Genomic DNA, 24764 nt, shown 5'->3' with positions numbered 1-24764 from the left:
GCAGCAGCACAGATGCCTGGTCCCTCCCTCCCTTCCTCTCTCTCCATCCTCCTCCTCCTCCTCCTCCTGCAATTGATTGTTTTGGGGCTCTGCCTTCCCAAGGCAGTAAAGCAATTCAGCTCCGGCGGATCCATCACATGCATTAAAAAGAAAGGGGGAGCCTTGCCCTGCATAGGGCTTCCTTTATTATTTCTCCCCTCCCCACTTTTGGGTGGAGCAAGACCGGGGGGGGGCTTTTGTTTGGGTTTGTTGTGTCTCCTCCCCTCCCAACCCAGCCCCACCGTCCTCCTCCTCCCACCCCCACCTTGAGGGCAAGGAGAGAGAAGCCGCCTCTGCCGCATCGCATCTCTTCTCTCGCGCTCTTCACACCCGCCCCCCCTCCTCCACCCCTTTCTTTTCCCTCCCATCAGCCCACCCTAAGCGGGGCCCCAATGCAATCCGATGCGTCCCCGGTAAGGTTCCCCTGCGCTACATTGTGCCCTCTCTTGTTTCGGGAGCCTCCACCCACTGGCCCACCCTACATTTAGCACATCATGTGATCCGGGTAAGTCATTTGCAAGTACAACAGTTCTCTGTGTTGTCCCCCTCCCCTCCTCTCCAACCTCCCCCCCCCCCATTCATTTCCTGAGAACTGCATAGAGCAGATGAGGGAAAGACTGGGAGTGAGTGGTAGGGCAGTGTGTGTGTGTGTGTGTATGTGGCACCCGGTGCGTGTGAATGTGTGGGAGAGAGAGAGACTCTATAAGGGAAAGGAAATTTCTTCTGCTGTGCAGCTTCTGTTCAGGTCTGTGTCTCTTTAGTTTCTTCTCAGAATAAACAGGGGGGGGGGGGTACATAATATATCCATATATATGTTGTCCCATCCAGTCAGTGTATTTTGTCTTTTGGGTTGCTTTTTAAAACAAAACCCTAAAGAATTATTTAGACTATATTGGGGGCATGGATTTTTACTGGGGGGAGAAGCAAGGGGGGAGAGAAAAGATTTTCTTTCTTACTATTAGACATTCGCAATCCACTTATGGGAAATCCTTATCAAATAATGTATGTTTACAAGGTAAATTTACACTGGGCAAAACTGTTGGCTCCAACGTGGGGTGGGGTGGGGTAATGAAGACAGCAGGTTGAATTGGGAGTTGTGCTGCACTAGTTTGTCACTCCCTCAGTTGTGCGTGTGCGTGTTATTTGGGGGGAGAGATGGCCAGTAAAGGGTTAAGGTTTTGATGATGACACTTTTGGCGTTAATTGTGCTACGATCATTATTGTTCTGGTAATGGTGATATGAAACTGTCATTTGCCACAGCACATAGTTCAGGCAAGGGTGGGGAAGGGGAGATTTGCCTTGTGGCTAAACCTCCCTCCTTCCATTAAGGTGGACCTAGCTGGAGTTGACAAAGGGGGAACTTTGCATTTTGATCAATCATGATGAATATTTGAGATCTAGCCTGGAAACTACAGCTTGTCTCCATATGAGCTTGCAGTAATGTGAGAGTACTGACCTGGGTGCCATGAACTGGTATAATTGCAGGAAGTTTATATGCAGAAAGACCCAATTCTTATTTGCCTTGCTGTCGTCAGAACTTCAGATGAACTTTCTTTTACTGGAAAAAAAAACACTAGAGGGATGGGAGCCAAACGCTTAATAAAAAGCTTAAATAAAGATTTGTATTGCTTTGTGCGGTATTCTCCTCTCTCAACACTCCCAGCTCTTACAAGCAAAACATCATTATGCATACTTTAATAATAATTACAGAAATTCAGCTGATTTAAAAGCTGGGTGCATTGGTCTCTTGATATGTAAGTACAGTGGAATGTATAATCTGGATAAACACACTGTAGTTAGCATTGTCAGTTTTCACTACGGGTTCTGCTCACAGCTATGTAAAGGAAATGAATTGAATGCTTTCTTTAATGTCAAACCTGTTTGTATATGTTTGTTTTTTCTCTCTCTCCCCCCACCCCCAAACTGAATAAGCATTATTGGGCTCTTCAGGGAAGTGTTTGTATTTACATCAAAAGCATGTGCATGTGCATGTGCATGGGCTGTTACGCCAGACATATGCCAATCAAGCAAACGTCACGCTGTAAAACCACCTAGATTTGCTCCATTTCCTTTTCTTACTGGAGGACAGAGTTGGTTAGTGAAGTAAATGGCCTGATATGAAATGTGCGTCTCATAACGGCTGGCACAAGAGGTGCTTAACTTTGTGAATAGGAGTGGTCAGTTTTTAAACACAGGGTGTGACCCCCTTTTTGGTGGGTTTTTTTTTGGTCAGATTCCTGTCATTTGTAAGGATACTGTTCAATTTCAGCGTTGACAGCATCTTCCTTGTGGTATTTTACTTCTAAAAGAGCTGAAGAGAGGGCAGCTTCCTCCAGAACAAAGATGTAAGGCAAAAAGATACTGAAGGATATCACCTTGTTGTTCTGAGCCATGAGTTAGGTCGTTTGGCTCACAAAATCCTGTTTGGATTGGCTGACAGCCAGGGAAACAAATTGGCCCAATTTAAGAGTCATGTGGTGAGGAGTGGGATGGAGATGTCGGTTTCCATGGTGTCCTCTCCCTGCCTCCCCCTCCCCATCTTCCTCCAGAATCTTGGCAGGTAGGTATTCACGGCAGTCTTGCAAGGTTTCTTTATATGGCCTTGGTATGTGAAGCACCATTTTCTGACTGGTCGTCAGCGTTGAAATGAAACAGGAACAGCAATGTGTGTATGCATACACACACACAGACACACACACACACCCCTAGTGTCACTAATGATGTGGAATGGATAGCACAGGCACTTCTTGGATGTGCAGTTAAAGTAAATACAGCTGAATTCTTCCCTTATGACACAGCACACGAATGTTTGTCAAAGTACATCACTGGTTGATGGTGTGCTTGCACGTCGTTAGAAGTGTTGAATATACTATCACCATACCTGGCAAAGAAAGACAAATATTCTGCTTCTCTCTCACCCCCTCCCCCATCCTTTCTGCCAATGTTTCTGTCCCTTCACTACGTATTTCTGAGCACTGTGGAGCAAACTGTTTCAGCAGCAGTATTTTCCTCTGCCTCATGCGCAAACACAATGATGTCACTTTCCTTTTCTGCTCTTGGTGGGGTGGGGCAGTGGGGTGGGGGGAAGAGGGTTGGGCTGCTCCTTTTTGCTCTCAGGTCACGCATGGTGTTTCCCAATGGCAATGGGGCTATTGCAGATGCCATTGTCGGGGTTGGGAGTTCCTTCTCTCAAGGAATCTGAGGAGAAGCTGAGGCAGAATCAGTGGGTGGTAATGCAGGTAGCCCCTGTCCATGCGCTGCACAACTTGGATGGATTGTGTAAGAAAAATAACCCTCGGGACAAGGAGCCAATGTTGCATTTCTCTGTTATCTCTTTTGTCAGGGGTTAGGAGAGAATTGTCAAATGAGGAGTTACTTAAAAGTAAAATAAGGTGTTGCTTAAAAGTACAAAAAAAAATGTCCTTCTCTGGTTTTCTACAGAAAGCTGAAAAGAACATTGACAACATTAAATTTAGGATTTGTCCCTTGATGTCCTGGAATAAACCTTTGTGTGATTCCAGTGATTATGCAGGTGTGCTCACAACGTGGTGGTCTTGGGCTTAACATTTGTCTTTGAAACGCATGCTGGATTTGCCCCATTGCATTCTAAGTAGCTCTAGCCAGCCTTTGATGGAGTTCTAGACTAAAGATAATTCATTCCCCAGTAAAAACATTCTGCTTGCTCATCCTTGCAATCCTGAATTCGCCCTCCCTGCTTGACTCCCATGCACCAAGACAGCAGTGAGCCTTGAGAACTTGAGATAGTTCCAAGGCAAGCACTTAGTTCATGGGTCTTTCTTCCATCTCAAGAGGGTTGGGTGATTGGGTGGGTAATCATAGTTTAGAGCTAGATCACATGTTTTGCATGTAGAGAGTCCCAGATTAAAACTGGGCAGGGGAACCTCAGGCCCAGTTCAAATCTGGTCTTTTGGGATCCCAAAAGAGCTCTTGGGGTTCTGCAGATGTCCATGCCTTCGACCCCTGGCCTTACCCCTTTTCCTTCAAGACCAATCATTTGGTTGTTTCCTGGCTTTGTGCAGTTTTTCCCCATTCTAATGTCTCTCCTATGGCTTAGGCCTAATCTACATCTACAGCCCTTTTGCAATGGAGGAGGAATGGTTGTGATGGTTCCCAGCTTCCGTGATCGGCGCTCAAGGGGCACACGCCACCAATGTTTCCTGCAATTAAAGGAGACCTGTTGCAGGAGCACGTGTGTCTTGTTACTGCGATTCCGAATGTGTATCGGCAGAAGTGGGCGGGACTAGACATATGGCTATTATTTGTAATAACTCCTGAGAGATGTGCACCAGCGCAGACATGCAGAAACGCAAGAGGGGATAGGTACTGTGTAAAAAATGTGCTCCTGCGCAGAGATGTGTTTTTTAAAAACAAAAACAAAAAACACTCAGCAATGAAACACGCTGATGCCCATGCACACCTCCTGACAGCAGGTTGGCAGTTCACTGAGCCAGGAGCTCACGCCGAACAGTAACAAATTCATTAAGGGGGGGGGGGGTTTACACCAGCTGCAGACTTGGGGATTGTAGCTAGAGAGCCGAAAAAGAACATGACAAAAGCAGTCAGCAGTATTCCTGAATAACTGAAGGGTCAACCTGAGATCACAGCGGGATCAGCTGTGCGTCATGTGGCCTGGTAGGGACAACTTTGATATTATCCTGGAATAAATGGCTGGCGTTGACATGTGTTACTGGCCATAAGAGTTTTAAGCTACAATATGCTGGTATTCTTTGTATTTCTGGCCACATCTCTTTTACCTTTGGCCCTGTCCAACATGGGAATGTAGCCCCCAAAGCTTCTCTGAAATTGAATTCCACCCTTGGGCTGAAAGAGGTTCCCCATCCCAGAGTTAAAAAGGTATCTCCAATTAAAAGGATCTCAGCAGAGTTGGAAAGGGCCTCTGACCAAAACCATGGTGTGCTGCTGTCAGTCAGAAAAGAAAGAACTGGGATGGTTAGACCAGTGGTGCAACTTGGTAGAACAGTCTTTTCCAACCTGGTGCCCTCCAGATACTTTGGACCACAAATCCCAGCATTCTTGACCATGGACCATGCTGGCAGGGTTGATAGTCCAAAACTTCTGGAGGGTTCCAGCTTGGGCAAAGCTGTGGTGGAAAGTTTCATGACATATGGAGCTGCCCAAACTTTCCAGGTGCTAGCACCAGCCATGGCGTCCCAGCTCACTTGCATGTCATGAGTGTTTGAATTCTTGTGGAATACCTTGTAAGGTCACTATGACGTTACCTGATGCTACCTCCCCTTGTGACATGATCTGCCCTCGGGAACGTCTGCCTCTGCTTTAGGACAGCTATCCTCACAGTCTCACAAGCTTCAGCCCTTATATTCACCAGGTAAAAGAGACACCCAATATGCTTAATTGGTTCCCTTTCTCCAACCAGGAGAAGAACCTAGGAAATAGGAACACTGTTGGTAGTGCAGAAAGATGAACAAGAAGTAAAGTTTTACTTCTTGTTCATACAAGCAAATGAAAGTTTATTTAATACAAGAGATATTATATCATATAATCAATTATTCAGTTCTCCGTATCACCCTGCCTACTCTACCCCTTCTAACTCCCACTAACTCAACGTAGTTTCATTAGTCAGATGTTCCTGAGGCCAAGTCATGTCACAAGGGGTGGTAGAGTCAGGTACAGTGGGTGTTCAACCTGTTCTGGATGGGGTTGCACTCCCCCTGAAGGAGCAGGTTTGTAGCTCGTGGGTTCTCCTAGAACCATCTATGTCACTTGAGGCCGAGGTGGCCTCAGTGGCACGGAGTGCCTTCTACCAGCTTTGGTTGGTGGCCCAGCTATGCCCCTATCTGGACAGGGATAACCTAGCTTCAGTTGTCTATGCTCTGGTAACCTCCAGATCATATTACTGCAATGCGCTCTACATGGAGCTGCCTTTGAAGAAGGTTCGGAAGCTGCAGCTTGTGCAAAATGCAGAGGCCAGATTGATAAACGGAACCAGACGGTTCGAGTATATAAGACCCACTCTGATCTGCTTGCATTGGCTGCCTGTATGTTTCCGAGCCCAATTCAAGGTGCTGTTTTTAACCTATAAAGCCTTACGTGGCTTGGGACCACAATAGCTCTCCCGACATGAACCTACCCAAACACTACGCTCAACATCTCGGAGAATGGCACAAGAGAGAGGGCCTTTTCAGTGGTAGCCCCTCAATTATGGAATGATGTCCCCAGCGAGGCTTGCCTGGTGCCAACATTGTTATCTTTTTGGTGCCAGGTCAAGACTTTTCTACCAGGCATTTAACAGCATATGCTGAGTTTTTTTAACTGACCACAGAATAGTTGTTTTAAATGGATATTGTCTGTTTTTGTTTGTATTTTATGCTTTTTATGGTTATAAATTTTGAATATTTGTTTTAAATGTTCAGTGTTTTTAACTTTTGTAAACCGCCTAGAGATATAAATTTAATAAATAATAATGATAATGATAATAACAACAACAACATCATCACAGGGGCTGTCTAAATGTCGTCTTTGCCCCATGGTGGCTGCAAATCTGCGTGGCATCGGTTATATGATGCAGCCGCCGATTCACAGCCACTGCAGGGTAAAGAGACAAAGATGCGCAGCAGAAAAGTTAGGGACATAACCCGACTTTTCTTGATGGAGCAAGGTTGGGATGGTTCTTCTGCCATCTGTCCTCACTCTGGTGCTGCACCGGGGGAGTTTCCAGGCTGAAAGCAACCTCCCATTTGTTGACGGAAGCTGTGGGAGGGCCCACTGAGCTGAATGGCTGCCGGAAAGCCTGCCACCCCACAGCAGCAAAAGTGGGGGCAACTCGGTGCTGTCAAGGCATCCCCACAGTCACCTTTTTTTGCTTCATAAGCAGCCTTGAAAAATAGGTTTGGGTTGGGGGTAGAAGGCACAGAAGAAATTTAACAAAAAGGGGAGGGGCGCCTTAAGACTGGATCATGAAACAGCTGACCTCAAGGAGCGTGATATAGGCAGGTTTTTGCCTTCAACTCAGAACAACAGGAGCCTTACCAGACAATATTAACAAGATATCTGGGCAGGCGGGTGAATTGATAAAAATTCACTGTCACTAGATCAGTTAAATGGATCAATTAAAAGGCTCCAGACCAGGAGAGAAAGACGGAGGATAGGAGGACAATGTCCAGAAATACAAAAAAAAGTATCTCTTTAAGGAAGCTCAAGCTTTTGTGTGTGTGCATGTGCTGGTGGTTGTAGAGACAGGAAACCGAATGCAAACTGTGACCTATCCTGGGGTGTGGTGTGAACGGTGTCCCCTCCTCCCATTAGCAGCAGGTGACGTGAAAAACAGCTGGTCTGAAGAGGGGTGGGAAGTGTCCTTCCAAATGGCCACATAAGGCCTTGGACTAGAGGTAGAAGGAGCTGGGGATGCCGGCAGGAAGGAGGAATTCTTTAGCCAGTGGGGCTCCTATGCTGGCTTGGGAAAGGAGTTCAGAAACTGGAAAGTGAACAGTACTGCTGTTATTTATCTAAAGGTCTTGTCAGCCAGCCAGACATCCAAAGGGAGGGTGGGCTGAGGGTTGAGGCCAAGCATATAAAGTGATATATTCAGGCTTTCCTGCTGCACTTTAAAAAAAAGTCAGAAGGGGGAAGAAAGATAGGCCGTCTAATATAAGCAGGACAACTTAACTCCCTTAACTCCCTTTAATTATATTAAGATGGAAGGATATTGTATTCAGATACTGTTTTTATCAATGTTTCTTCTTGTGGAGGCCATAAAGCATCTCTGGCCCCTTTAAAGGAAAATGAAGCAGATATTTTGGTGCAATTCCATTTTCGTATGCAAAGGAAGGTATGTATTGGGGTAAGAAGCACTTCTGGAGCATTTTTTTTCTTTGGGGCATTTCTGTAGTGTCTAATTGCTTTCGCCTCCTATATCGCCTGCACCTTTTCCTTTCTTCGGGAGCAAGACTCAGACCTGCAGAATCCTCAGTCTTTTGCGTGTGTTTGCACTGGGCCTGTGTAGCGTACCACAACTCGCTAGATCTGAGAGCTTTCTGCAAAAGGAGGTGGCACAGGCAATGTGTATCCATTGGTTGTCCTGGGCTGCACTGAACCTGTGGTTGCCAGCCAGCCATGTTTACTTTTGTACAGGCTCTCTCTGGCTGGCACAGCTATGCATCATTCCTCACAAGCCTACTGTGATGCTTCGTATGGAGAAGGCTGCCTTTTGTTTCAGGGAATGCAGTACTTCAGCTCTGATCCTTCCGCAAAGCAGCCTTCGAAATAAGTCTCTAGGAGTTACTAACTCCTTTGTCCCCGCATATCTAAGTGTGACCTGAGAGAAAAAGTTGTGGGAAGGGCGTAGGAACAACAACAACAACAACAAAAATACCATCCAATTTACAAAAGCTCCCCAGCCTGCTTGCCTGGAGTGGTTCTTGCTTGCCACAGGAGATTCAGAAAGTGGTCAAAACATTTTAAACACCAAGCACAGTGTTGGTTTTGGGGAGAGGGGAGCAAGTGGATAGACCAAGGGGCCTGTACAAGTGCAGTGAAGTGATCCCCTGCCCCCAAAACCCGTCTCCTCCCCCATCCTGCCACAATCATTGCATGTCATGGTTGGTTAAGGTGACAAGATAGGAAGAAGCATAGGACAAATGCATTGTGGGAATAAATGCTCCCATACTCAAGATGGGCCTGATCAAGATGTAGAGTGACGGCCCTGCCTAAGGTAGGGTATTGGTGGCAAAATTCAGTAGTTGCAAATGGTTGTACACATATTCTTAAAATCGTGTCCACAATAACACCTCCATAATGCTACTGCTCTAGGAAGCTGGCTTCTTTGCCCCCCACCCCCGAGTCTGTTACTGGAGGCGGATTGCTGTGGGGCATCAGCCATTTAACCTTTTTGCCCTGAGTAGGGAAAAGGCTATGGAGATATGTACTTGCAGTTACTAAGGGTGCAATCCTATACATATTTAGACAGAAACAAGTTTACAACTCCCAGCATTCACCAGCCAACATGGCTGTCTGGGAAATGCTGGGAGTTGTAGGACTTTTTCTATCTAAACATGCATAGGATTGTGCTATAAGTGCCTGCCAAGTGCCACGTCCCTCCATGTTCTAAACATTTCAAGGCAATAAAGGTAGAGGAGTTTGTGGCAAGTTGTTGGGTTGGACTTCATACCATAGCTGGCACTTGAGGAAGCTTCCCAAGTGTATTTGGTGGTGTGTTTCATCCTGTTCAGTCATTGAAAAGAATGTATGCAGGCTCAGAATGCATACTGGGATGGGGCTGGCCCAGAGCGTTGCCCTGCCCTTCAGTTCAGGCCCTGCCATGTTGAATGAGCAAGGCCTGAAACTGGGAGTTCTTTAAGCAGAACTCCCCACACGATCGCACAAGTCTGGATTTCAGTAGCTTTTCAGACCCCAGAATTGGTTGCCTGCCAGAATGCTTCTTCAACTGGTCTCGCCACTAAAACACTGGCTGGTTGGCAATCCTGATTGTTTCCCTGCATAAGTAAGAAAAAGTAACCGAGCCATGCCAATGTGCCCTGCTCCCTATTTCAGACGCTTGTGTTGAATTTGTGGTTTGGGCTGTTTGTGTTCAAGTATGACAGATTTTATTTTCAATTAAGTCTGTTGCTTGGGTCTCCTTCCCCTCCATTTTGTGAGGCGAAGCCAGTGGTTTGCCCTTTTCTCTAGTAGGAAACAACAACACAATGCCTTTTCCAAGAAAAGAGATCTTGTTTTGGTGGGGGGGAAAAAACCTCTAGTGTTTGTCTAGCAGTGAAACCTTGACCTTGTCAACTCTTAGCTAGTGGATGTTTACTGCAGCTGCAGTCTCCATGTGTGGTGGGAAGGGGAGGTGCAAGTAGACTCACTTTTCCCATAAGGAGGCATGGCACCGTACAACAGGCATCTGCAGGAACAATATTAAGCCATTTTGAACTTTGGCTAGACTCTTACGCAGAACATGTTCTGTCTCTCATATGAAAACACTTGCTTTTTAAAGGCGGACTTCCCATGCACTGAAAGATTTGCTTTCAGTGATAATACACTTGCTTACATCTTTTACAGATAAGGACATTGTTCGCTTTCTCCGGTATGGAGAGATATCTAAATGCAAGTTTTGTGTTTTAGTTGGCTTTGAAATCTTTGTTTGAAATCTTGATGGCATTGCAGCATTCCTTGCTTCATATCTGTCGTACTGGGAAACTTGCTGCCTTGCTTACAAATCACAGAGAGGTTTCTTATGGCCTTAAAAACGAGGCAGGGGGAGTCTTTTTGAAACTGTAAACCAAAGTGATTGTTTTAGTTAACATCACTAACACAGTTCTGTTCAAAGTCTTGGCAGGAGAAGTTGCTTCAGTTAATAGCATGTGGTTTCTGAAAGTGGTATGTTATATCTCTTAGGGTGGGGAAGCCATGAACGCTGCAGCTGTCTGTCTCTCTTAAACCAGCAGCTGTCTGTCTCTCTTAAACCACAAGAGCTGCCTGGGAGATTATCAGTGAGGAAGGAGGTGATGGATGTTGGGTAGCATAGGGGTCTGGGCAGAACTCACACCCTCATCCCTCTCTCATGAAAACTTTGTGCCCAATCTAAAAGCTTCTCTATCCATTTCCTCATTGTGCAGTTATATTTCAGACTCCCAATATATTCCCCACTTCTCTGGAAAATTAGGTTTGCAAGATATGTACGATGGCATCAGGTGTGTGTGTGTGTGTGTGTGCAATGATACTTGGGTGTAAAGAGGAAGGGAACATACAGACTGAGTTTGCATGATTACCGCAGTCCACCTTGGCTTATTTAAGTCATGGTGGATTGCAGAATGTGCTGGCAGCCATCTTGAATATTCAAACCCCATGGTTTGTTGTAGGGTTACTTGATGGTTGATCCCCCCTCTAACAGCCCCTGCCTCCTGGGTTTGGACATCATGGCAAACCATGGCAACTCCCTGCTGTGGGTTGAATTTTAAAAATGAATAGTGGCAGGTACTGCAACCTACCATGGCTTAAATGAGTTGTGGTGGGCTGTCATAACCATGCAAATTGGACCAGTGTCAGCCGCCATAGGTCGCAAGTGTCTATAGAGTCAGACTGCCATCAAGTCAACTTCCATTTGCTGTAATGAGAAGAAGCCTCCATATGATCTGACATGGTACTCTTTAAAGCTCCATGAAGGACTGAAGTCTTCTAGAAATTAGTTGTTTTTGTGATTTAGCATAATTCTCTTTGATTTTCCTTGCTGTTCTAATAAATTAACATGTTCAGCATTTGCTCGCTGTTTGACTGGCCAGTGCCTTACTTCAATGGAGATCAAAGCAAGCAAGACAAATACATGCTATGAAAATCACCTATAGCTTGTAGGTACTTGATAGGCCTCAAGTTGTTCTCTGTGTTGGGGCAGCAGCTATTTTTCTATGTTGCTAATTGGCTCACAGAGAAACTGAACTGCAATGGGAACCAGAATCCAGGTGTTCAGCACGTCAAACCCCCAAAGGCTCATCTACCACAGTGTTATCACAGTAGTATCTGTTCTACAGCTTCCTGTTTTAACTTACTGGAGAAATAACGGATGCTATTCTTTATTAGCTTTATTTGTTGCCTTGACTCAGAAAGCATTGAAAAGGTGAGGTTTTGGGGTCATTTCTGCTCAGGGATGTACTCTTAAAAAGAGGATTTTTTTTTTAAAAAAAAGAAAGCACCAGACCATTTTCAAATACGTATTTTTTGAGTATCATGTGGTGTTTGTGCTGCTTTTCCCATACATTAAATATTATAGAATTTTCACAAGAGGATACAGATCTTAATGGGTTGTTGTTTTTTTACTTCGTTGCATAGATTTTTGGTTATTTAGCATGGGGCTGAATCTTAGGAACACTATGTCCATTGAAGTCATTGTCGCATTGATGTGGCAGATTGTAGACTGACTAGTGGGACAACACTTGATCCCATGTCACTTTATGTGGTTATTGATCTCTGTGCGTTGTCTTTAGTCTTATTTTCTTCCTTCTCTAGTTTTAGAGTGCATTATATTGAAACAGTCTAATAATTATAATGGAATATACTACTGGTTTTTAGTGTTTTTTAGACAACAGGCTTCAGTAGTGTCATGTCTAACCCTACTGCCCCTGTCTTGGGAGAAGATGTTTCAGGTAATCAATCAGAATCAGATTCAGAAGACACAGCGCCAGACACCAGCCAGCCTGTACTGGTGTGGGAGGAAGCTCTCACGGCCAATTCCCCAGCTGGGAGTCAGCCCTCTCCAGAGCTTATCTCCTCACGGCCAAATCCTACACACTCGGTGGGAGGTGAGGTTTCTTCTGGAGGTGAGCGTACTGACAAGCTAGCTGATGCTATGGTCCGCCGGAAGCTCAAACGCATGGCGCGGAAGGAAGGCATGAGAAAGTCGGTTCAATTATGCCAGAACCTGCCTCTGCACTAGGCTCCCTGAAGTTACGGGCATTTGGGAAGTGGTTTCCTATTCTTCTTGAGTGGACAATTGTCTTGTTTAGTTTGCATAGTTGCCTAGGGGGACGTTTCCAAGAGGTTAGACTCTCTTCAGGTAGAAGAGACATTTGTTGCATAATAAAAGCTTTGTGGATTACTCGCCTCTCATTTGCCTCCCATGAAAAGCAGTTTTCTGAGAAACAGGACACCAGCTCCTCAGAGAAATGAATTAGTATGCATTATTATGTCTGTTTGAGAAAATAAATTGTTGTCTGTCGACCATAAGTATCAGTGATGGCACATGAACTTCATTGACTATCTCCATTCCCATCTGTTATAAATGATATCCTCTGTGTCCCAGATCTTCCCTTCTTCTGTTCCCTGGGTATTGCTTCCCACCTGAAGAAGCTGCAATGAGTATTAGGATGTTGGAGTTATTTCATTTTCATTCTGTCCCTTCCCCCTGCATCCATCTTTGGTTCATGATGTATCTGAAGCGTGAGACTAGCAAGTGGCCTTGTTAAGTTGTCTAAAAGTGTTTGAGAAAAAAATCTGTAGTTTAAACTATCTCTAGGAGTGTGTTCACTGAGAAATGCAACCTTTGCTTTTTAAAGTCAATAAAAAGCTAATCGAAATCCCTTCCTGATGATTATCTTAGGCTTTTTACACACCTTCCCAGACTACATATATTTTCCTTGACGTGCCTTTTCTTATTGGAGGGATTTTCTCTTTGCATTACAGGAATTTCCGTACTTCTTTGAACTGTGGAGGCTGGGTGACTGTAACATGTTTCGTTATGCTTACTATAACATAACAAAACATCTCTGTTACCAATGAAATTTTGAAATGTGATATAGACCGAGACTTGACAATGTAGTTTTTGTTCTATGTTCTGTACATCACACTGTAATTTTGTGGAATTGGAAAAGAAGTTATAAAAGTAATGTCAGGTGGTTGTTCCCATTTTCTCAGCACAAATGAAGAAAATGTGCAGGCTATTTGTATATTTAATTTTAACATATAATGTCAATGAAATATAGCAGACTCTGGAATGTAGAGTAATTACATTTGCATTTTGCAGAAGGACATGCCCTGTAAAATACTGAATGTCAAGAGATTTCTTACAGCTATAGGAATACCAATTGGCAAGCAACGAGAGAGACAAGTCATGGTCCCGTTGTAGGGTTAATTGAGGGTTATTTAATCTTCCAACAACCCCTGCTACCCAGGTTCAGAGGATACAGCAAACCATGGCACCCTCCAAACAGAGGTTAAATATTCAAAATGGCCACTGGCAGATGCTACAACCTACTAGAGATGTGAAGGCCCAGAAAAAACCCAGAAAAATTCAGAAAAAAACCGGTTTTTTTCCTGAAGCCTTTTTGTTTTCGCCCCCCCCCCCCCAAATTGGAAAAATTGAAAAAAATGAAGAAAAAACGGATTACGGGATGTTTTATTTTAGCATGACGAATAAAATGTTTAAGACAAGGTGTTCAGATATTTACTTCTCCAAATGATTTCTAAAAACTGTACAGTATCAGATTATTACAATGTCTGTGCACCAAGGACAAGCAAGTCCTAGGTTGCAAACTGAGACTACAACTCTCAAATGCAAGAGGAAGATGCATTTCTGCCTTTAGGGGGCACTTCCATGGAAGCAGAGACTGAAACTAATACTGATAAGCTATAGGTCAGAAAATGAGTCTGATTAAATTTCATGCATATTCATTGCATCTTGGTGTCGTCGTCCCCATTTTTCTCAGTTCTTTTTATGGGAATGGGGGCTTTATGTCTTGACACTGGAGGACTAGCGGAGACATAAATAATTTTCTTTGTTACTAACGTTGATGGTTTCTTCTGTTGTTGTTTTTTTAAATTGTTTTTTTCCTGCTCATAAACTGGCAGAACCAAAGAGGTTCCTTACAGTTCAGGTGTTCCTAACAGTTCAGGAGCTTGTAGCTCCGTTTGTTACCAAAAAAAAAAAAAAGGTAAAAAAAGTAAATTAAATTTGTAATAATTGTTTGAATACACTAGTTTTAATATAGCAAATGTAATAATTTTATGCCAAAGCAACTTGGACATAATTACATTTTATGTTCCTAAAGTAACAAAATGATTTTCAATCTGTAGAAAGTGTTAATTTTGCATTATTTCAATTTTTCCGAAAATTTCCATTTCCCCCACAAAAAATCCGGGGAAAAAACGGTTTTTTCCCATGGCTTCAAAATTTCCGGAAATTTTACATCTCTATATCCTACTGGTGGGCTGTGACGATCGTACGAACCAGCCCACCATCACTGAGGTAGGCATCACTCTTTATGCCTCAAGCATGATTGCTGCTGTTATACCAGTTTTATATTTGTTGTTTCCTGCAGTAAAATGTAAAGTGTTGATGCTAGATCCACCTCGCTAACCATCTCTGTACACAGTCTGGGAACCTTGATTGGGCAGGGCTCCCATCACAGGTATGCTGGTGTTTAAAGGCACAGATATATCTGCCACACTTCCTGTGTTTGCTGTGGTGAAACACTGGTGTGACCACAGCAAACTATGGAGCCTCCCTGACAACTAATCTAGAAGTTACTTTAAGTTCACTCCTGCCCCTGCTTCTTCAATATGAAGAATGGTTGCAACTCTCACTATATACTATGGCATCATCATGCATTTGAGGTAGATCCACCATTGCTTTGGCTGCAAACCAGAAATAGAGAACATAATTCACTCCTTATATAGCCCAAACAGCAGCATCCACACAGAAGAGGGAAGACTTGGGGCAGCCCCAGGGTTTGTAGAAGTACAAAACATCTTTTTTTTGGGGGGGGGAATCCAAAAGGGGGAACTCCCCAAAATACCTGGTGTCCCACAGAATGCTGACTGATAGTTGTGGGGAAAATGGAAAATTGGGGTGTGGGAGGAGGAATTGAGAGTATTCTGGAGGGGAGCCTGGCTGGCTGGCTGAAATCTTAACAGGAGCATTTTGTCACTGGTATTAAATGAATAGTTCAGCCAACTATGTATGTGTTGAGAGAGAAGCAGCGAGCCTTTGGCACAGCTTTTTGACTGAAATAAAGTCTAGGCCTTATCAGGATCTGAAACATTCGAAATGAAAAATTCAGCGCTTTCGGGGACCTTGGGTGTCCAAATGCTGGACAGCTATGAAGATTAAGCTGCATTGTTCATTTTCAGGTTCCTTTTGACCCCAGAGGATAGGATGTTATGAAGGAAATGCTGTGTATGTATGTGCCACAGTGTCATTCTTTTAAGTATTTCTGACATTAAGCTGTTCAGTGTTATACATAATTTGTCCCGCTGCCAGGCATGATCCATTGCAAAAACCAAAACAAAGCCCACCCCTGTGTAGTCCAGCCCAGTTCCAGGGTATCCTGTGCACATCTTGCAGGAAAGTACGTGAAGCTATGGACATTATGGGACATGGAATTACTTAATTATTATTTTTAAGCAGCACACCACAGCAGCATTTTTAGCAGCATGTTTCCTCAAGCTGTTGAAAAATAGGACACTCCCAGCCAAATCAAAACAGGCTACAGGGAGGGCTCACTTTGAACCTTCTGAAAGTTGGCCTTTGGTATCTATTTGCTTGAAGCAGTCAGAACCCCATTCTCTGCCCCAGCTGTCATCCAAAATGACTTACAAAAATAAAATTGCAGTTGTGCTAAAGGCATAGAAACAAGACACATGAAGTTGCCTTAAACGAAATCAGGCGTCAGTGAATCTAGGCCAGAGGTTGCCTGTGGGAATCAAGGGGCCTTTGCAATCCCCCAGTGTGGACCTCACCCCCCAAAATGTGGAGGGACCCCTATATTTTTTTAAAAAAATTGGTTTGCAAACAATGTGGAATGCTATAGAACACATCCAACAGGTCAAAATTAGCTTGTTTGCAAGCTAGTGTTGACCGTTTAGGTGATTCATAGCAGGTATGGATGCCATTTTTAATTGCTAAATTATCTTTTGCATTGTTTTTGGCACTGACACCAGTGTGTGTGTGTGGGGGGGGGTGGCCCATGGAGAGGTGCCAGGGGTGAAAATGACCCCTGGACCTCCTGATATTGCCCACCCATAGCCCATTATCCTCTACTTTGATTGGCCACAGCTCTACAAAGCTTTAATCAGGAGTCTTTCCTAGCTCCCGTTATTCTATTTCTGGATGTTCTTCATGCAAAGCTGGTGCGCTATTCCTGAGTCATGGCCCATCCCCAGGGCAGTAACCAAAACCAAAACAGTTCTTCTCCACTTGGTAGAAGGAGAATTGTGTGACGGGACACACACTTTAAAGTTATTAATTTTAAAATAATAATATGTAGGACAGTTTATCAGAGCTTTGAACAACCATCCGTCTATCCATCCGTTATATGTTTTTCTTCCTCCTGTTTCTCAGCTCCTCCTGCCTAAGCTAACACTTTCCCCAGCATTCATATTTCTTTGGCTACCAAAAGTCTGTGCATAGAACAGGCTTTCAGAGCACACATTCACATTTGTAGTGATTTGTGTGTACATATTTGCATGTTATGGATGTGTCAATATATAGGTCCTTGGAGTCTTGGAATGGAAAATTTCTAATGGAAATATATTTCAGTGGCTGTCAGAAGCACTACTGTAAACCAGTAAGCAGAGTTTTTTCCCCCCCTGAGTTAGTACTTGTTTATATAGTGAAATTTCAAGTGGGAGCTTGAGAGAGCTGTACAGTACAGCAATTCCCAAACTCTGTGCTGTGAGAGAACTATGAGTGGGCTTCAAGGAATAAACTGAATAAATAAAAATTCCTGCAAAGCCAGTACTATTCTCGGAGAAGGCTGGCCCTGCATATATCAGGCTTCTCCCAACCCATTTCCGTCCAGATATTTTGGACACCAACTCCCATCAACTCTAGCCGTCAAGACAAAGTAATGCAGGGAGTTTTAGTCCAAAATATCTGGATAGCACCAGGCTGTGGAAGACATTTATGCATGATTCAGACCTCTGGCCCTGCCTCCTTCAAGTTAGTCGTCTTTGGTGGTGGTGGTAGTGGTGGTGGCGGTGGCGATAGGGACAGTTCTACCTTGTCTGTGCATTGAGTCATCCTCTTAGATTCTATTTCTGATTCAGTTCTCTGAGTGCCATTGCACATTTAGCCAAAATACCCGCAGCCATGCACAAAAGTGCCCATGGGATGCTGACAGAGTGTTGAGAGGGGGGGAAAAAAATGAAAACTAGGTGAGGCAAGGTTTGGAAAAGGAGGGTGGATGAAGAGATGTATAGCGGCAGCCTCCATTCACTCGTTTTGGGAAGTCTCCGAATAAACTGCCTCCGCTCTTAGAAGCATTACTGTAGCATTTGCCATCATACAACACAGGGAAAACCTGTCTTCTGTTTGAATGGTTGATTCAGTTCAATGTGATTCAACTGATTTCATTTGCATCAACTAACACATGTATGTAGGGCTGTAGATTAGAAAACAAAAACATAATATAAAAACTTTAGACTAACCAAAATTCCTATATGTAGCAGCTGGGCACTTTTGTCCTCTATATAATAGTATCAAACAAAATAATAAACATTCCCGATGTCCCTCTTTTAACTGTTACAAACCTCTCCTTTCAGGTCTTTATCCACTTTCAAGTACTTTAACTCTTCTTGTGGGAGAGTTGAATGACCCCTTCGCTCTTCTGATTTAACATACAACATTTTTTTTTAAAAAAAACAACAGCTAAAAATCAATAAGACACTGGGACCTGATAAAATAACTGACATTAAAATCCCATCAAATGCCTGGGAGGAGTAGCAGAAGGTCTTAACCTGGGGCTGAAAAGATGACAATGATTGTGCTGGGTGGACCTCAGTGGGGAGAGCATTCTACAATAGGGGGGACGGGACACACCACTGAGAAGGCCCCCTTCTACCTTGTTGCCACCCTCCAAGCCTCCCTACATACTCTCATCAACCCCATCCAGCATGGCCAATGGTCAAGGATTATGGGAATTGTAGTCCAGAAAATGGAAGGTACCAGGTTGCCAACCCCAGGATAAAAGTAAGATATAATAAATGTGAGTACATTAATAGCTTTGGCAAACAGGAATTAGCCTATTGCTATAATTAGTTGATTGAATTTGCATAAATCTGAATATGTACAAAACCAGTAGTTCTTAAGAAAAGTAGTATGATTTCTGGGATCAGGCAGAATCACAGTCTTGCAGTCTGCTCAGAAGTGTGATGTCTTGCCTAAGTGTGCACCAGGCTAATTCTCATTGATGACTCCTTCAAGAGACAAGGCATGAACCAGCAAATGTGCTCACCCATCAGAGAGTTCTCCATTTAATTCCTCCTTCCTGTCCTGTTACCTGAGGAGAAAAAGGATAAGGAACATGGCAGGTACCAATTTTGTAGTGGAGGAAGAGATGGTGAATGTTACCTCTAAAATGGCACCTGATTAGTTGGGGGTGGGGTTACTTTTAAAATAATCTGGCAGGTTTGTTGCTGGTTTGATCAATTAAAAATTGCAACCCTAGTATTTTTTTTCCTAAAATCCTTAACAGATGGCTGAGCATTTTCCTTTGTAAACAACTTTCTGAGACTCTGTTGACGTGTGTGCTACCGTTATTGGGTGGAGGGAGGAGAAAGAGTACTAAAAGAGTATTCCAGAGAAAGGTGGCTATATATGGTATTGGAATATATGACTGCATATGGTGGCTCAGTTCACACAACACTTTTTCTCAATGGTAGTGTAACAATTCCACGGTGGAGTTATTTTTTTAAAAAACAAAAAAACCCACTCCATCCTGAATCTCCATGCTGTGCAGAAGAGAGTTCCTACACAACCATTGTGATTGCATTTTGTGTGGAGGGCTCCATGGAGTTTCTGTTGAGTGGAGTGGAGTTTCCCAGTGACCATAGAGTTCCCTGGCAAGAGTGGCGAAAGGGGGGAGTGCCGCTCTAGGAAAGCGGTTGGGATTGTGCTTTTTTCCAGCAATGTCTGGAAACCATTCGGAGGAATGGGAGAGGAGAAAGGGTGGAGGAACTGTCCATCTTTGCTGCGTTGACTTTTACTCCACTCCACAGGAGTCTGCACCCATACAACTGTGGAGTTGGAACATGTTGTGTGGTGAGTACCTCCTACAAACTACACCATTAAGAGGAGTTTTCCCACTGAGTAGAGAAAAGTGTTGTGTGAGTGTTGAGCTGGTATCTCAGCATGTACCACAGTAGATCTACTTTGTAATGCGAATTACTTTAGGTGGTCTTGTACATCACCTTGGGTACCATCAGTGGAAAGTGAGTCTAAAAACATGGACATTACCAAGTAATGTGGCAATGGGGGTATTTTTTTCTGTTTGTGTGGCTCTAAATTTCACAGATTGTCAGAGAGAGAGAGGGGGGGGGGAGAGAGAGAGCTGGTTCATATCTAATGCTGAACTAGGGATGGGGAACCTTCAGCCCGCAGGCCAAGGCCCTTCTCCAAGTCCTGCCTCTTCCAGGCATGCAGGGGGAGGTATTTCCACTGTTATGAATGATCATTGGTTGGAGATAACAGCAGGCACCACTCCCCCTTCCAGTTGCGAGGGCAAGTGGCACATGAAGGTGAATAAGGCTGTTATCTGTGATCAATTATTGAAGATAGTGCGGATTCCTTTAACATGTTCCTCACCTTCCCAATGGGAGGGGGAGTGATGTGCTAAGAGCTGCACCCACCCTGCATCCTCCCCCACAGTGCAGAAAGGCATGAGGCAGGTGAAGCCAGGGAACCAGCTGAGGCACCAGGTAGAGGAGCTCTATTTGGCGCTTCACCCAGGAATCAGTGCCATCAGGGGGCGTGGCCACATCCACAAATGTCAGGCCCATGAGGGCTAGGTGAGGGATTACCTGGCCCCTCAATTATAGTTGTGCATCCCTGAGGTAGACCATGGTTCAGCGTTAAGTGCACAAACTGGAACAAGCCCAAGCAAAGCCTTAGAATTTTGCTCTCCAGCCCAAGCCCAGCAGAGCTGGAAAAGGGCATCGGCAGAATTGAGGAACATAAGAAGAGCCATGCTGGATCAAATGAAAGGTTCATCTGGTACAGCATTTGTTCACACAGTGGCCAACCAGCTGCCCATGGGAAACCCATAAGCAGGATACGAGCGCAAGAGCACTCTGCCACCCATGTTCACCAGCAACTGGTGAATATAGGCTTACTGCCTGTGATAGTGGAGGTAGCACATAGCCATCAGGACTAGTAGCCACTGATAGCCTTTTCCTCCAGGAATTTATCTAACCCTTTTAAAGCCATCCAAAATTGGTGGCCATCACTACATCTTGTGGTAGTGAATTCCATAGAATCATAGAATAGTAGAGTTGGAAGGGGCCTATAAGGCCATCGAGTCCAACCCCCTGTTCAATGCCGGAATCCATCTTAAAGCATACCTGACAGATGATTGTCCAGCTACCTCTTGAACGCCTCTAGTGTGGGAGAGCCCATGACCCCCCTAGGTAATTGGTTCTATTGCTGTACTGCTCTAACAGTCAGGCAGCTTTTCCTGATGTCCAGCCAGAATCTAGCTTCCTGTAACTTGAGCCCATTATTCCGTGTCCTGCACTGTGGGATGATTGACAAGATATCCTGGCCCTTCTCTGTTTGACAACCTTTCAACTATGCACTGTGTGAGGAAGTACTTCCCTTTTTTCTGTCCTAAATTTCCCACCAATCAGCTTCATGGGATGACCCTGGGTTCTAGCATTATGTTTCCCTATCCACTTTTTCCACACCATGCATAATTTTGCACACCTCTATCATGGCTCCCCTTACTTGCTTCTTTTCTAAGCTAAACAATCCCAGATGTTTTAATCGCCCGTCATGGGGGATTTGCTCCTGCCCCTTGATCATTTCAATTGCCCTTTTCTTCACTTTTCCCAAATTAGTTTAATTTCCCATGAAACCTGGCTTGTTATGTATGTACCAGAGATTGTGGTTTAAAACAAACTTTGCTCAGTTTCTGAACAAGCCAACTTCAAACTATGGATTGCAAACATGTTCCCTGGGTTCATATGTTACAACAAGCTAGCTTTCATGGAAAGTGATACTAAATCCAGCTGAAGTCCTCTTCCCAGCCACACAGCGTGGAGATGAGAGGTAGAGGAGTATGCAAGCCCAGCACTTTCTGCAGGTTCATTCAGGTTTTCCCACGTAATGTTAAACAATGGATTAGCACTGTACATGAACCAGCCCAAAGAGAGGTCCAGCTATAATCTGTTGTCCCACTTTGATGCTACTAGGAAGAATATGAAATTTAGTACAGCCACAGAGATTTTGCCTGCAGATTTAACACAGAAGATTGTGATAGGGTGTGTGCGTGTGTCTGTCGGTCTGTCTAACAATAGTTTAACACTCACTCCAATGATACAATACAATTCATCTACCGTTCTTCTGTCAAATAGTTAAAACTAAAAGCTTCCGATGTGGGTTTATGTGCCCAATGAAAGTGTTCTTAAATAAGCTTCCTGGCTGCTGCTTCTTTTTTGGGGTGTGTGTGTGTGTGTCTCTATCAGGCGTCATTGATGCTTGGGTGGCAGAGTATCTGGCAGCTGAAGGCAGGTTTTTAACTAGCACTTGGGAATTGGGGTGGAAGGCTTGGTAGAATAGTCTGTATATACAGCAAAGGAATCTAGACAGTAAAAAGCTTTGTGACACCATACAGAGTAACAAATTTGTTGTGACATAAGCTTTTGTAGGCCTGAGCCTGCTTAGTCACAGGCATGCTCTAGCCTACAAAATATTATGCCATAATAAATTTGTTACTCTTTGTTGTTCTTACTGCAAACAGACTAACATGGTTGCCCCATTTTTAACCGTCATTGTACTGCTTATACTAGATACTTTACATACAATAATAATAATAATAATAATAATAATAATAATACATTTATTGCTTACCCGCCTCTCCATTTTGATCAAGGTGGGGAACAACAATAATCTATAAAATACATAAAACTGAATTAAAACATAATATACATTGTTAAAACATCCTAAAAAACATTTTTAAAACGCCTTAAAATTCCACTGGATAGGACTGCTGGAACAGATTAGTCGTTATAGCTTTCTTGAATGCTAGTAGACAGTTAAGTCAATAAGTCTCCTCCGGCAGGCTATTCCACAGTCTGGGAGCAGCAGAAGAGAAGGTCCTCTGGGTAACACAGTTGTTAATCTTGTTTTTGCTAGTTGAAGTAGATTTTTCCCAGAGGACCTGAGTGTGCGGGGTGGATTGTACGGGAGAAGGCGATCCCACAGGTAGCCTGGACCCAAACCATGTAGGGCTTTAAAAGGTAATAACTAACACTTTATACTTTGCTCGGAAACTAATATACCCTGCTTAGGCTTTTTTTTGTCTATTTGGTTTTCGTTTGTGAAGATACTTGATATTTTCTGGCCATTTCTAGATCTGTGAGCAGCCCATATGAGTCTGTGTGCTTTGAAGCTGGACCTAGTCCATAAATTATCTAAACAATTAGTTTGGTATCTTTTGAGTACGAAGAATATCAACAGTGCGATATGGCTGCAAGAAAGGCAAATGCTATTTTGGGCAGCATTAATAGAAGTATAGCTTCCAAATTACGTGTGGTACTGGTTCCTCTCTATTCGGCCCTGATTAGGCCTCATCTAGAGTATTGCGTCCAGTTCTGGGAACCACACTTCAAGAAGGATGCAGACAAGCTGGAGCGTGTTCAGAGGAGGGCAACCAGGATTATCAGGGGTCTGGAAACAAAGCCCTATGAAGAGGGACTGAAACAACTGGACATGTTTAGCTTGGAGAAGAGAAGATTGAGGGGAGACATGATAGCTCTCTTCAAATACTTAAAAGGTTATCACACAGAAGAGGGCCAAGTACCTTAGAGCAGGGCTGGGGAACCTGAAGTTCAGGGGCTGAACCTGTCCGTCTTGGGATCCCAATCTGGCCCTCCTTTCCCCCTGGCTCTACCCCTTCCCCCAACTACTAATTATTGGGCGGTTTCTTGGCTTTTTGTGCAGTTTTCCCCATGTTCTAAAAGATTAAAATCCCTCTCCTAAAGCTTAGTTACTGACAGTCAGAGTTTTACCCTAAAATATGTTGGTATTTCGAGCATCATTATATTTATTTATATCCCGCCTTTTGCCTGATGCTGGGCCTGAAGGCGGCATTATAAGATTTAAAACATATACATTTAAGACCTATAAATACAAATATACAGAAATTAAAAATAAATTTAAATGTAAACATTTAAAATGACAGTTATTATAAGTCCTTGCCACTGCTGGAACAAAAAATGGTTTTGCCTGCCTTAAATGCTTACTTTGAGCCTTTATGTCTTACTGTATGGACAATCTGCTGACAGTCAATTTCAGTAAAACAAAAGTTATGGTATTTTCCAGGCGTAGAGCAACAAAAAAATGGTCAATAGAAGGACATTACATTGAACAAGTCAAGAAGTTTAGTTATCTTGGTATTACGTTTTTTTCTACACTCTCCTGGGCTTCTCACAGGCAGTCTGCAGTTCAGGCTGCCCAGAATATTAGTAAGGCAATACTTTGATTTTTTATACTAAATGAGCACAATTTATTCCTGCTGCCTTACAAGTATTTAAGGCTAAAACTCTGGCCCAGCTGTTGTATGCTATTCCAATATGGATTCAGGGATTTAATCTAACTGTTGAAAGTGTCCTTTCAAACTTCCTGTACTCACTTTTTGGAATGCCAAGGTGTATGCCATCTGCTGGACTACGCTTGGAAGCTGACCTTGCATCTATAGAAGGCAGAGCTTGGTGCCTTGACTTTCCATATTGGTTTAAGGTTATGCTGGTATTTTTAGCTCCAGCCTTTTTGCATTAAGTCCCATCTCCTTTGTCTCTGAGCCCTGCCCACCACTGGAATGCAGCCCTCAAGAGCTTCTCCAAAACTGAATTGGGTTCTCAGAACAAAGAGATTTAGTACCTTTGCTTTAAAGAGGCCAGTCAGTCAGATGGCTGCCAGGCAGTAGTATAGTGCCACAGGGAGAGATTTTGGATTGTCTTGCTCAGCGTCTAGCTCAGATCTGAAAACTTCATATCAATTAGTGGCACTGGAATGGCCCTCTGGTGTTGTGTAATTCTTTAGATTAAAAGGATTCCGGGATGTTGTGCAACTGTCCCAATGTGTCATGCCTGCGATTTCCTTCTCTAACCAGCAATCCCAGTGGCACAAGGAGCAGGGAACCAGTGCCTGATTTGCAAGGTTTGTGGTTCCAGCCCTGTAGTGCCTCACAGCTGTAGTAATGTTTCAGTCCATTTCAATTTGGTATCTTCCTAATGGCTT

The 24764-nt window shown here is 43.8% G+C and overlaps 1 protein-coding gene across 4 annotated transcripts in view; it reads left to right on the top strand.

The window, feature by feature from the left end:
• The first annotated feature begins 484 nt into the window (after positions 1-484).
• Positions 485-24764, top strand: part of KLF12 (KLF transcription factor 12) — a 248058-nt gene continuing 223778 nt past the window's right edge. For 2 of the 4 annotated variants that reach the window (XM_063126021.1, XM_063126020.1), the window contains exon 1: positions 646-784. In XM_063126021.1, the coding sequence (XP_062982091.1) occupies positions 696-784 (89 nt within the window). In that variant the 5' untranslated portion in view covers positions 646-695. Of the gene's footprint in view, positions 545-645; positions 785-24764 lie in introns of those variants that run through there. The other 2 variants (XM_063126022.1, XM_063126023.1) reach the window with 2 other exon arrangements.

Source organism: Elgaria multicarinata, chromosome 5 (genome assembly GCF_023053635.1).
Source record: "Elgaria multicarinata webbii isolate HBS135686 ecotype San Diego chromosome 5, rElgMul1.1.pri, whole genome shotgun sequence".
NCBI lineage: Eukaryota > Metazoa > Chordata > Lepidosauria > Squamata > Anguidae > Elgaria > Elgaria multicarinata.
The sequence above is the reverse complement of the archived record's forward strand: the minus strand, read 5'-3'. Positions and strand labels throughout refer to the sequence as shown.